The following is a 15,091-nucleotide window of genomic DNA, read 5'->3' as shown; positions in this document are numbered from 1 at the left end:
GTAGAAAAGTAAATTCAGTTGTCTATAAACATTTAAACATATAAATATAAACATTTAAACATATGTTTAAATTCTCATTCAAATATGAATGTACTGTTTTTAAATAGTTTTGTACTCTAATCCAAAAAGGAAGTTTTCTTCTAATATAAAAGTATATTCCTTATTCTCTATTCAAACTCCAGATTACATTAGCATAATTATGTTAATCTTGGGAGAAAATAGGCAAATCAGAATGTCTGGAACAAAACCTTATTATATGTTTTGTGATTAACTTTAAAAGAGTTAAGCTACATGGCTATCACTGTTGGTCTTCTAGATTTGTTTAACATACTTTTTTTAAAAAATAAACATCCTAGTGGAATTATGGACATTGAAACATTGCTGATGGATAGAATTGTAATAGCAGAAAAAATGCTGCAAATATGACTGCACAGTACAGAATATGATCATACTTATGATAGCAGAGAAGGCTTATTTATATTATGACTAATTTAACCATGTGTTTCAGAACCTTCTAATATGTGAACTGGTGATTACTTTGACAAATTTGCAAGAGACTTGCTGAATACTTGAGTTACATTGGTGCCAAATTTTAGAGAAACTTGGCTGAGGTATCCAAAGCACAACCTGTTCAAGTTTTATGAAATCACTACTTGTGGTCTAAGAATACAGATAAAGCACTTGTAGCTGCAAAACTGGTTGTCTGTTCTCTTAACCTATGCCATAACCAGAACTGTTTGCTGATTCTAGATAAAAATAAGAAATAGAACTTGGTTTCTAAATAGGATAATTATGTTTTTTTCCCTGTTTTGGTGGCTTTGATAGAAAATTAGCTAGGCTGAGTAGGCCACTAATTTGAACTAGTGTTCTACTTCCATATTCTTATCTTTAAAATCACAGAAGAGCAGCACAGGAACTATTTATTTATTTATGATGTAATTATGGAAGATGATAGAAAATTGAGAATGGAGGCATTGCAATCAATCAACGATTTGTGCATCTCCTTATGAGGACTGAAAAGGTAACGCCTGATGTGATGTCTTAGCACATAATATTTCCTTGGCTATTATTCAAGGATCCAGCCAGCAGTTTCAAACCATTATTCAGTTTATGCTTCTTTTATTTTATTTTATTTTAGGTTTTGAAATAATTGCAGTCATTGGCTTGTTGAAAACACCATAATCTTCCAGATTAAAAAACAAAGTACTTGCAAGGTTTCTTTTTTCTAAATAGTTGAAAAAACAAAATATTGCAAATATAGTACCACATTTGTTTACTGTTTTTGGAATACTGCCAAGATAGGAAAAGAAATACTCCCTGGAATCAGGTTTGATTTTTGATAGTAATATAGAAGTGGTTAGTTAGTTATGGTCCTGTTCTGGAATGTATCTCAAGGGGGAAAACCAGTAATGGACTAGTATATACCTGTCTACATCATGAGCATAGAATTAAAATATGATAAATTGTCAACTTACTCTATAGGCAGTACTTCAAAGCAGTATGTCTATCCTTCTTTATTATACTTAATCCATAATCCATGATGGATGATACTGTTTTAACTACTCTATAAATTAACCAGCTAATTTACATTTTTAGTGTTGACAATTTTAATCAGTAAGTTTACTGCAAAGAAATGTGATACACTTCACTGTTGCATTATTGTTGTTACAGTATGTGACATTCATGACTGCATCCATTAGGTGAAGAACAGCCCTTACAAGTGTCAAGGCGGCTTTCAATAAATTTATAATGCCCATCTAATTAATGCTGGGCATCCCAACTTTAAAACTAGATAACTGTAAGCAAAAGAACAAACCCTTTCCTTAGAACAATCAAAATTAAACATTGGAGGTTTGCAGGAAATTACCGAACAGATGCTTTAAATAAACACAGGTGAAAAATAAGTGATTGGTAAACTCTACCCACCTTTAACTGCAGCCCTTGCAAAGGAAAAGTAGGGAGTTCTTTAATATGTTGGTAGACATAAGAAGAACATTGTTCCTGCTCAGCCTGTAACTGAGGGGCAAGTTTAGAAAGATGACCTTTGTAGCTCTTGATGACTGCCTGCAATTCATCAATCAAGTTGTGCACCTGAAGGGTTAAATTATGAGAGCTGTTAGCAAGAGGCAATTGTTGATGTCACACCTATTAGAATTCTCATTACAAATCTGATTGAGATGTAATTTTAGTCTGACAGAAAATAAAGAATGTATGTCTCTCTCCTCTAAACATCTATGTATTATGGAACAAAAGCCTTGATAAAAATGGCAATGAAAGAAATAAAATATATGATTCTTAATTAAAAATGAAAAGATGTTTTAATATTTCCTGCAATCCTTGTAAGTGTTTAGTTAATTTTCTAAGTAAATGTTTTCAATAGCTAACAAAAACTCACTAAGGACAACAATTTGCTATTTCTATACTGCCCAACAAAGCACTTAAAGGAAGATAAATAATAGTTTTTATGAGGATGATCAACTGTATACCGAAAGTCCCTCTCTGAGGGAGAGGGGTGATTAAAAATGTGAAAAATAAATTCATACTCATTATTACAGGAATTCAAAGCAAAGTACATAGCCCTCTGTTCTCTCCATTTTCCCCAAAACAAAATTCATGTGAGGTAGTAAGTTAGTTAATCAATAAAGTTACCCATGCCCTAGTTCACCATCTCGGTTACCTAAATCACTAGCTACACTATTTCTCCAACAAGTAGAACAAGCATGTTGTTGTGCAAGATTCCAAATTCAGTCACCAATAATTCTAGCTTTCTTAGCTCAGAGAACAACCATTGGCACTGGTGAATTCTGATAAACTAAGAGAAGGAGAAAAGGCAGTTGATTGGCCAGCTTCACATAGCCTTGAATCGAATGGAAAGTGACAATAATGGTACACAGAATGACCGTAAAATCTACCTTTGTATTAAAGGACAGAAAAGTAGCTAAGGAAATTAATATATTTCTTGGATAGTAAAGATATGAGGCGTTCCTTCTAATTTCTCTTACCTTGAAGAATCTAGTCTGACAAACAGCCTTAAAGATAAGTCTATTTCATTTTTACACAATCAGATAATAAACTCTTCTTTCTCTCTTTCCTGTCACCCTAGCCCTTAAAGTTATTGTAAACAATAAGTAAGTGGATCTAGATAGGGGAAGAAACAACAGGTTATACATAAAATATCTATGAAGATTCTCAGTACATACATATATGTATATGTATATGTATATACAGTACATATACACAGATAAATATGTATAACACCACACACACACACACACACTCACACACACACACATAGAAAGAGAGGGGAGAGGGGGAAGGGAGGGGGGAGAGAAAATACCCCTGAATATCAAATATATACATAAATATAGAGTCATCTTATAGGGTAGATGGATGGTATAAAAAATAATAAATAAAATATAGTTCACTATCAAATTGATTCCACCCCCACCCCTCCAAAAGGGCAGATGCTACAATATATAAAGTGATTATTTACATTACATGGCATATTCCTGCCCTGGCATGAAACATCATTGCCTTCATATTTACATTTATCTTTTTTTTTTAAATAAACTTTATTAATTTTACAATTAAAACAGACAAACAACATGCACATAAATGTGAAAAGAAAAAAGAACAAAAAAAAGTAGAAAAAAGATCAGAAAACAGTTAAAAACACTTTCATCCTCGACAATTTGTGGAACCTTATTTTCAACCTTATCTTAAACCCTCTATACAATTGATCCTTGTGCGAATATATACACATATACAAATACAAATACACATACACACACACACACACACACACACATATATGTTTTCTTAAGTTTTCGCGGGTACTTACATGTATGGTATTCAGCTTTGTTCGGGTATTTTCCCACGTCATTATAGTTGTGCTTTTAAAGTTGTAGCAATGTTTCGGCAGAATCTCATCTGCCATCATCAGGCTTCTGTATTGTGTTTGTCTGTGAGTCAGACTTTCACAGCCGTTTCAGTTTTAAATTTGGGGCTAGCCTACTGCTGTGCCAGAATGGTATTTCTTCTTCATCCTCATTGGTTGGGAGTCTTGGCCTGTGTTTATTGGTCTTGGAGTTTGCTATGTTCTGCTTGATTGTTGTTTCTAATATCTTCTGTCTGTTTTGTGGCTTTTTTTGTCTTGATTGGCTGGCAACATAGTGTTCCTGTATTGGAGGCTTTTAGTGCGGCTTGGCTCCGAGTAAATGGACGGCTATCATTTATTAGGAAGCTAGGTTTCATCTGGGTGCCTGGTTGGGGTGTGTTTGAGCTGGAGGTATCGGGGGGTCTGTTTGTGCCCAGGTGTTTGCCTGGCTTGTGGTGTGGAGATTTTTTTGTTTGTGAGTGCAGGCTTCCAAATAATTGACAGTCTGGAGGAGTCATCTCTTCTATTCATGCTTTCTGGTCTTTTTTCAATCTCTATGGCTTCTCTGATGATTCTGTAGCTGGGGTTTTCTATAGTGGCTAGGGTTTTGGTGCCATTGAAGTTGATGCTATCACCTGTTGCTTTCATGTGTTGGACTAGTGAGGAAGTGTGTTCCAGATTTTTTACTGCATTTTTGTGTTCATCCAGGCAGGTACTTATTCTTCTATTGGTCTGTCCAATGTATGTGGCGGGGCATGATGCACAGGGGACTTCATATATGCCTTGGTTTTCCAGGTCAATTTTATCTGTGGGGTTTCTTAGAATGGCTGCTACTTTTCTGTCTGTTTTGAAGGCAGTCTTGATGTGATGCCTGTGTAGTATCTTACTGATTTTGTCTTATGTAGGGCAGGACAGCTGTTGCATAGGTCTGTTCATCTTCTAGGTCTCCATTATGTCTCAGTGTGTTTTTGTGGATCAAGCCAGTGATTTTGCTTTTGTGGAAGACGTTGGCTGTCAGTACTTTAGTCAGGGTGCATAGTTCAGTCTTTATGTGAGCCTTGTCTGCCAGGCGTTTGGTTCTGGCAATTAGTGTTTTGGCCACGGAGTTTATCTGTGCTGGGTGGTGGTGGGATTGGGCGTTGAGGTAGTGTTTGGTGTGTGTTTTCTTCTGGTATATGGTGTGTCCTATTGTGCCATCTGTTTTTTTGCAGATTAGTACATCTAGGAATGGTAGTTGTTCGTTGGTTTCCATTACCATGGTGAACTTGATTTTGGGGTGTGTGCTGTTTAGGTGTGTTAGGAAATTGTTTAAGTTTTCTTTTCCATGGGGCCAAATCACAAATGTGTCATAACCATAGTTTGGGTTTGTGGGTGGCATTAGCTAGGGCTCTGGATTTGAATTCTTCCATGAACAGGTTTGCAATGACAGGTGACAGTGGTGATCCCATAGGGGCTCCTTCAATTTGCTTGTATCTTTGTCCTTTGTATATGAAATATGTGTTGGTTAAGCAGTGTTCTGCTAGTTCCATGATGTGTTTAGCTGGTTGGTATTTATTTTTGATGATTTCAAGAGTTTCTTTTATCGGGACTTGAGTGAACAGTGAAACCACGTCGACACTTACAAGCAGATATTCTTGTTCCACGTGTAGATCTTTGATCATTTCCAAGAAGTGGTATGAGTTTTGTACATGTGAAGCTGCTGCTTCAGCATGGGGCTGTAGCTGCTTTGCTAAGTGTTTAGCTAGGTTTTGTAGTGGTGCTCCTCTGGAGCTGACTGGGTCTGAGAGGTATGCCTTTTTTGTGTATTTTTGGGAGGACGTATAGTTTGGGGCATCTGGAAGATCCATAGAAGATGAACAGACCTATGGAACAGCTGTCCTGCCCTACATAAGAGGTACTACAGACAAAATCAGTAAGATACTACACAGACATCACATCAAGACTGCCTTCAAAACAGACAGAAAAATAGCAACCATCCTTAGAAACCCCAAAGACAAAATTGACCTGGAAAACCAAGGCATATACGAAGTCCCCTGTGCATCATGCCCGGCCACATACATTGGACAGACTAATAGAAGAATAAGTACCCGCCTGGATGAACACAAAAATGCAGTCAAAAAGCTGGAACACACTTCCTCACTAGTCCAACACATGGAAGCCACAGGTCATAGCATCAACTTCAATGGCACAAAAACCCTAGCCAATATAGAAAACCCCAGCCACAGAATCATCAGAGAAGCCATAGAGATTGAAAAAAGACCAGAAAGCATGAATAGAAGAGATGATTTCACCAGACTGTCAATCATTTGGAAACCTGCACTCACAAACAAAAAAATCTCCATACCACTAGCCAGACAAGCACCTGGGCACAAACAGATCCCCCCTGATACCTCCAGCTCAAACACACCCCAACCAGGCACCCAGATGAAACCTAGCTTCCTAACTAATGATAGCCGTCCATTTACCCGGAGCCAAGCTGCACTAAAGGCCTCCAATAAAGCAACACAATGTTGCCAGCCAATCAAGATACAAAAAGAGCCACAAAACAGACAGAAGATATTAGAAACACCAATCAAGCAGAACACAGCAAACTCCAAGACAGACCAAGACTCCCAACCAATCAGGATGAAGAAAAAACCATTCTGGCACAGCAATAGGCTGCCCCAAATTTAAATCTGAAACCACTGTAAAAGTCTGACTCACAGATGAACACTATACAGAAGCCTGATGAAGGCAGATGAGATTTTGCCGAAACGTTGCTACAACTTTAAAAGCACAACTACAATGACATGGAAAAATACCCGAACAAAGCTGAATGCCATATATATATATATATATATATATATATATATATATATATATATATATATATATATATGTATGTATATGTATATGTATATGTATATGTATATGTATATGTATATGTATATGTATATGTATATGTATATGTATATGTATATGTATATGTATATGTATATGTATATGTATATGTATCGTATTTATCGGCGTATAACACGCACTTTTTCCCCCTGAAAATAGGGGCAAATGATGTATGCGTGTTATACACCGATATAATGTTAAGAAGCCTTCGGTGAATGCTGCTGGGATCGGGGATCAAGGACACAAATGAAAGAAGGGGAGGGAGGAAGCAACCGAAGCCTGTCCTTCTCTCTGGGTCAGCTCTCTCAGTCGCTCTCTCGCTCCTCCACCAGCACAGGAAGAAACTGCTTCAAAGAAGCGGGGGTGCTTTTCCTGTCGCCGCAGCTTCCTGAAGCGCCCGTTCTCCCCACCCCACCCCGTCCGCCCGCCCGCCCGCCCGCCCGCAGTGCTCCGTTCTGCCTGCCTGCCTACCTTCGTTAATGGTTGAATCGGAACAGCTTCGGCTGAGTAAAAGAAGCTGCTCCCAAACAACCAGAAACTAAGGCAGGCAGGCAGGCAGGCAGAATGGGACACTGTGGATTGAAGCGCCGGGGGTGGGAGTGGGGGTGAAACGGCGCTCGGAATAGCTGCGGCGACAGGAAAAGCCCCCGCTTCTTTGAAGCAGTTTCTTCCTTGATGGTGGAGCAGCGAGAGAGCGAAGCCTCCTTCTTCTCCCCCCCGGTCCTTGCAAAAATTTTCTGCTTGAAACCGGTCCCTGGTACAAAAAAGGTTGGGGACCACTGATTTACCTTATAAGTGGTAATAATATTAATAAAAAAAAAGTTCTGAGCTACCCTTATTTTGCTTCAAAGTTTTTATTTAGAAATTTAATTTTTTTTCCTGAAATTTCCCTCTTAAAATGAAGATGCGTGTTATACGCCTGTGCGTGTTATACGCCGATAAATACGGTATATGTATATGTATATGTATATGTATATATGTATATATGTATATATGTATATATGTATATATGTATATATGTATATATGTATATATGATTTATATATGTATATATGTATATATGTATATATGTATATGTGTATATGTACATCATCAGAAGCCTGATGATGGCAGATGAGATTCTGCTGAAACGTTGCTACAACTTTAAAAGAACTACAATGACGTGGGAAAATACTCGAACCAAGCCGAACACCATACATGTAAGTACCCGCGAAAACTTAAGAAAACATATATATATATATTTATTTATTTTTGATGATTTCAAGAGTTTCTTTTATGGGGACTTGAGTGAACAGTGAAACCACGTCGACACTTACAAGCAGATATTCTTGTTCCACGTGTAGATCTTTGATCATTTCCAAGAAGTGGTATGAGTTTTGTACATGTGAAGCTGCTGCTTCAGCATGGGGCTGTAGCTGCTTTGCTAAGTGTTTAGCTAGGTTTTGTAGTGGTGCTCCTCTGGAGCTGACTGGGTCTGAGAGGTATGCCTTTTTGTGTATTTTTGGGAGGACGTATAGTTTGGGGCATCTGGAAGATCCATAGAAGATGAACAGACCTATGGAACAGCTGTCCTGCCCTACATAAGAGGTACTACAGACAAAATCAGTAAGATACTACACAGACATCACATCAAGACTGCCTTCAAAACAGACAGAAAAATAGCAACCATCCTTAGAAACCCCAAAGACAAAATTGACCTGGAAAACCAAGGCATATACGAAGTCCCCTGTGCATCATGCCCGGCCACATACATTGGACAGACTAATAGAAGAATAAGTACCCGCCTGGATGAACACAAAAATGCAGTCAAAAAGCTGGAACACACTTCCTCACTAGTCCAACACATGGAAGCCACAGGTCATAGCATCAACTTCAATGGCACAAAAACCCTAGCCAATATAGAAAACCCCAGCCACAGAATCATCAGAGAAGCCATAGAGATTGAAAAAGACCAGAAAGCATGAATAGAAGAGATGATTTCACCAGACTGTCAATCATTTGGAAACCTGCACTCACAAACAAAAAATCTCCATACCACTAGCCAGACAAGCACCTGGGCACAAACAGATCCCCCTGATACCTCCAGCTCAAACACACCCCAACCAGGCACCCAGATGAAACCTAGCTTCCTAACTAATGATAGCCGTCCATTTACCCGGAGCCAAGCTGCACTAAAGGCCTCCAATAAAGCAACACAATGTTGCCAGCCAATCAAGATACAAAAAGAGCCACAAAACAGACAGAAGATATTAGAAACACCAATCAAGCAGAACACAGCAAACTCCAAGACAGACCAAGACTCCCAACCAATCAGGATGAAGAAAAAACCATTCTGGCACAGCAATAGGCTGCCCCAAATTTAAATCTGAAACCACTGTAAAAGTCTGACTCACAGATGAACACTATACAGAAGCCTGATGAAGGCAGATGAGATTTTGCAAACGTTGCTACAACTTTAAAAGCACAACTACAATGACATGGAAAAATACCCGAACAAAGCTGAATGCCATATATATATATATATATATATATATATATATATATATATATATATATATATGTATGTATGTATGTATGTATGTATGTATGTATGTATATGTATATGTATATGTATATGTATATGTATATGTATATGTATATGTATATGTATATGTATATGTACCGTATTTATCGGCGTATAACACGCACTTTTTCCCCCTGAAAATAGGGGGCAAATGATGTATGCGTGTTATACGCCGATATAATGTTAAGAAGCCTTCGGTGAATGCTGCTGGGATCGGGGATCAAGGACACAAATGAAAGAAGGGGAGGGAGGAAGCAACCGAAGCCTGTCCTTCTCTCTGGGTCAGCTCTCTCAGTCGCTCTCTCGCTCCTCCACCAGCACAGGAAGAAACTGCTTCAAAGAAGCGGGGGACTTTCCTGTCGCCGCAGCTTCCTGAAGCGCCCGTTTCTCCCCACCCCACCCCGTCCGCCCGCCCGCCCGCCCGCCCGCAGTGCTCCGTTCTGCCTGCCTGCCTACCTTCGTTAATGGTTGAATCGGAACAGCTTCGGCTGAGTAAAAGAGGCGAATAGTTATTATTCTCAGCCGAAGCTGCTCCCAAACAACCAGAAACTAAGGCAGGCAGGCAGGCAGGCAGAATGGGACACTGTGGATTGAAGCCGCGCGGGGTGGGAGTGGGGGTGAAACGGGCCCTTCGGAATAGCTGCGGCGACAGGAAAAGCCCCCGCTTCTTTGAAGCAGTTTCTTCCTTGGATGGTGGAGCAGCGAGAGAGCGAAGCCTCCTTCTCTTCTCCCCCGGTCCTTGCAAAATTTTCTGCTTGAAACCGGTCCCTGGTACAAAAAGGTTGGGGACCACTGATTTACCTTATAAGTGGTAATAATATTAATAAAAAAAAAGTTCTGAGCTACCCTTATTTTGCTTCAAAGTTTTTATTTAGAAATTTAATTTTTTTTCCTGAAATTTCCCTTTTAAAATGAAGATGCGTGTTATACGCCTGTGCGTGTTATACGCCGATAAATACGGTATATGTATATGTATATGTATATATGTATATATGTATATATGTATATATGTATATATGATGTATATATGTATATATGTATATATGTATATATGTATATATGTATATATGTATATATGTATATGTGTATATGTACATCATCAGAAGCCTGATGATGGCAGATGAGATTCTGCTGAAACGTTGCTACAACTTTAAAAGAACTACAATGACGTGGGAAAATACTCGAACCAAGCCGAACACCATACATGTAAGTACCCGCGAAAACTTAAGAAAACATATATATATATATTTATTTATTTTTGATGATTTCAAGAGTTTCTTTTATGGGGACTTGAGTGAACAGTGAAACCACGTCGACACTTACAAGCAGATATTCTTGTTCCACGTGTAGATCTTTGATCATTTCCAAGAAGTGGTATGAGTTTTGTACATGTGAAGCTGCTGCTTCAGCATGGGGCTGTAGCTGCTTTGCTAAGTGTTTAGCTAGGTTTTGTAGTGGTGCTCCTCTGGAGCTGACTGGGTCTGAGAGGTATGCCTTTTTTGTGTATTTTTGGGAGGACGTATAGTTTGGGGCATCTGGAAGATCCATAGAAGATGAACAGACCTATGGAACAGCTGTCCTGCCCTACATAAGAGGTACTACAGACAAAATCAGTAAGATACTACACAGACATCACATCAAGACTGCCTTCAAAACAGACAGAAAAATAGCAACCATCCTTAGAAACCCCAAAGACAAAATTGACCTGGAAAACCAAGGCATATACGAAGTCCCCTGTGCATCATGCCCGGCCACATACATTGGACAGACTAATAGAAGAATAAGTACCCGCCTGGATGAACACAAAAATGCAGTCAAAAAGCTGGAACACACTTCCTCACTAGTCCAACACATGGAAGCCACAGGTCATAGCATCAACTTCAATGGCACAAAAACCCTAGCCAATATAGAAAACCCCAGCCACAGAATCATCAGAGAAGCCATAGAGATTGAAAAAAGACCAGAAAGCATGAATAGAAGAGATGATTTCACCAGACTGTCAATCATTTGGAAACCTGCACTCACAAACAAAAAAATCTCCATACCACTAGCCAGACAAGCACCTGGGCACAAACAGATCCCCCTGATACCTCCAGCTCAAACACACCCCAACCAGGCACCCAGATGAAACCTAGCTTCCTAACTAATGATAGCCGTCCATTTACCCGGAGCCAAGCTGCACTAAAGGCCTCCAATAAAGCAACACAATGTTGCCAGCCAATCAAGATACAAAAAGAGCCACAAAACAGACAGAAGATATTAGAAACACCAATCAAGCAGAACACAGCAAACTCCAAGACAGACCAAGACTCCCAACCAATCAGGATGAAGAAAAACCATTCTGGCACAGCAATAGGCTGCCCCAAATTTAAATCTGAAACCACTGTAAAAGTCTGACTCACAGATGAACACTATACAGAAGCCTGATGAAGGCAGATGAGATTTTGCCAAACGTTGCTACAACTTTAAAAGCACAACTACAATGACATGGAAAAATACCCGAACAAAGCTGAATGCCATATATATATATATATATATATATATATATATATATATATATATATATATATATATATATATGTATATGTATATGTATATGTATATGTATATGTATATGTATATGTATATGTATATGTATATGTATATGTATATGTACCATATTTATCGGCGTATAACACACACTTTTTCCCCCTGAAAATAGGGGGCAAATGATGTATGCGTGTTATACGCCGATATAATGTTAAGAAGCCTTCGGTGAATGCTGCTGGGATCGGGGATCAAGGACACAAATGAAAGAAGGGGAGGGAGGAAGCAACCGAAGCCTGTCCTTCTCTCTGGGTCAGCTCTCTCAGTCGCTCTCTCGCTCCTCCACCAGCACAGGAAGAAACTGCTTCAAAGAAGCGGGGCTTTTCCTGTCGCCGCAGCTTCCCTAAGCGCCCATTTCTCCCCACCCCCCACCCGTCCGCCCGCCCGCCCGCCCGCCCGCAGTGCTCCGTTCTGCCTGCCTGCCTGCCGTTAATGGTTGAATCGGAACAGCTTCGGCTGAGTAAAAGAGGCGAATAGTTATTATTCTCAGCCGAAGCTGCTCCCAAACAACCAGAAACTAAGGCAGGCAGGCAGGCAGGCAGAATGGGACACTGTGGATTGAAGCGCGCGGGGTGGGAGTGGGGTGAAACGGCGCTTCGAATAGCTGCGGCGACAGGAAAAGCCCCGCTTCTTTGAAGCAGTTTCTTCCTTGGATGGTGGAGCAGCGAGAGAGCGAAGCCTCCTTCTCTTCTCTTCCCCCGGTCCTTGCAAAAATTTTCTGCTTGAAACCGGTCCCTGGTACAAAAAGGTTGGGGACCACTGATTTACCTTATAAGTGGTAATAATATTAATAAAAAAAAAGTTCTGAGCTACCCTTATTTTGCTTCAAAGTTTTTATTTAGAAATTTAATTTTTTTTCCTGAAATTTCCCTCTTAAAATGAAGATGCGTGTTATACGCCTGTGCGTGTTATACGCCGATAAATACGGTATATGTATATGTATATGTATATATGTATATATGTATATATGTATATATGTATATATGTATATATGTATATATGTATATATGATGTATATATGTATATATGTATATATGTATATATGTATATATGTATATATGTATATGTGTATATGTACATCATCAGAAGCCTGATGATGGCAGATGAGATTCTGCTGAAACGTTGCTACAACTTTAAAAGAACTACAATGACGTGGGAAAATACTCGAACCAAGCCGAACACCATACATGTAAGTACCCGCGAAAACTTAAGAAAATATATATATATATATATATATATATACACACACACACACACACACACACACACACACACACATACATACATATACATATACATATACATATACATGTTCACTACTACAATTATAACGTATCTTCTTTTGCCCTTTATTGTTTAATTAATCTTTGTTCTATCCATTCGTACCAGCAGTTCCAGCTGTCATAGTACATTGATGTATCTTTTCCTTTTAATGCCAAAGTTAATTTGTCCATCTCTGCACAATTTGCTATTTTTTGAATAATCAGTTCCTCTGATGAAATATGACGTTGCTTCCAACATTGTGCAAAGGCCAGTCTGGCCACTGTCAAAATGTATACTATTGTATACTTCACTTTTTTTGAGATTTGTTTATTATAGATCCCTAATAGAAAGAGTTCTGGTTTAAATTCAATCTGTTCTATTGTCATTTCCTCCAACCATTTTCTAATTTCCTGCTAATATTTTTGTGCCTCTATGCAAGACCAGCATATATGGAAGAAAGTTCCCTCCTTTTTTTTTACATTTCCAGGAATTCAGACTCATGTTGGGGTGCATTTTCGCTAAATCGAGTGGGTAAGGTGCCATCTGTAAAACATCTTATAGGCATTTTCCTTGTAGGCTGCCGATTTTGTGGTTTTATTATTTCTACTCCAGATTATTTCTACTCCATTCTATTAAAGTGATACTACATCCTATATTCCCACTCCAGGCTATCATATTCCCTTTGACAATTTCTTCCTCTAATTCTGCCTCTAGTAGGTAATTATAAAATTTTGTTATATATTTTTTGTCTGGGCGTAATAGAATTTTGTCTAGTTGCTGAAGTTTATTATTGATTCTAAATTCTTTCTTATCCTGTTTGTATCTACTCTGTACTTGAAGATATGCCCATCTGTCGATTTGTACTTCCTGATCCTGAAGATCTTGACACAATTTCAAATTTCCTTGCATCCAATAAGTCCTTGTATTTAATCATCTTACTAATATCCAAATTATTTGGGTGGATCATCGCTTCCATTGTTGAAATCCAGATTGGTATCTTTAAACAATATTTTCTCCTTATTTTCTTCCAGTTAGTCAATAATGCACCTCTAATTAAGTGTCTGTGAAAGTATTTCTGGGTGGGACTTCTGGTGATGATGTGAGGACGAACAGAGGTGTGGAAGCCCATCTCCGGTCCTTCTAAATCCTTTTTGCTGTTTGGCACAACCCCTCGGGGGTGCATCGTTTCCATAGAGAACCGTGCTGGCGTCAGGATACTCAGGCTGTGGTGAAAGGGGAAGGCAACCCCTCATCACAACGAAGAGAAACCCTGTAGAGGCTAACCAGCAAGAGATCACCGCCTTGCAATGGTGATCCCATAGTCCGAATTGTCACCTGCAAAAGGAAGAGAGTGAGTGACAGCCTGTGGCAGCTAACGAAGAAGTTTGTGCAGAGATCCTGTGAGAGTGTTCGATTGTTGAATGGTGCAGAGATTTGTTGAGAAGCAACAAGCTGATTGGAGCCTGGAAAGAAGTGGTGAAGAAGAGAGAACCCGAAAGTGTTTGAAAGTGAAAGGGCTCGAAAGGAGGAAGTGAAGATTAACAGTAGTGACTTAGAGAAGAAGGAGGCTCGGATCGGAGAGGTTTGCTATATTGATGCCAGTTGGAGAAAAAAGGTTGAGACACGGAGGTTTGGGGTGCTTGTGGATTATTTTTTGCTTGGAAGGATTGGGCTGGCTACTTTTGAGATCGGGAGAAGACTTGAACCTTTGAAGTAGATTTAAGACTTGTGGTTATAGATGATATTAATAACTGATTTAAGTCTCTCCTGACATGGAACGGGGGTTGCTGGCTGGGGGAGTACTTTAGTGGAGAATTTTGGAAAAACTATTTGCTTGAAACCCAAGAAGGAAGGAGGAGTGTGTACTGCTAAGTGTATTGAGATATTAGGAAGCCATAAACGTTACTCAGCAATCCCTTTTT

The 15,091-nt window shown here is 39.1% G+C and overlaps 1 protein-coding gene across 1 annotated transcript in view; it reads right to left on the bottom strand.

Moving 5' to 3' along the window:
- Positions 1–15,091, bottom strand: part of DCDC1 (doublecortin domain containing 1) — a 314,173-nt gene that overhangs the window by 153,349 nt on the left and 145,733 nt on the right. Inside the window, exon 10 of the mRNA XM_087951066.1 lies at positions 1,927–2,091. Within this exon, the coding sequence (XP_087807192.1) occupies positions 1,927–2,091 (165 nt within the window). The remainder of the gene's footprint in view (positions 1–1,926; positions 2,092–15,091) is intronic.

Source organism: Notechis scutatus, chromosome 1 (assembly GCF_049901735.1).
Source record: "Notechis scutatus isolate UNSWTSFEM ecotype Mainland chromosome 1, rNotScu1.2, whole genome shotgun sequence".
Lineage (NCBI taxonomy): Eukaryota > Metazoa > Chordata > Lepidosauria > Squamata > Elapidae > Notechis > Notechis scutatus.
Note: the sequence above shows the minus strand (reverse complement) of the source record. Positions and strands in the feature narration are given on the sequence as shown.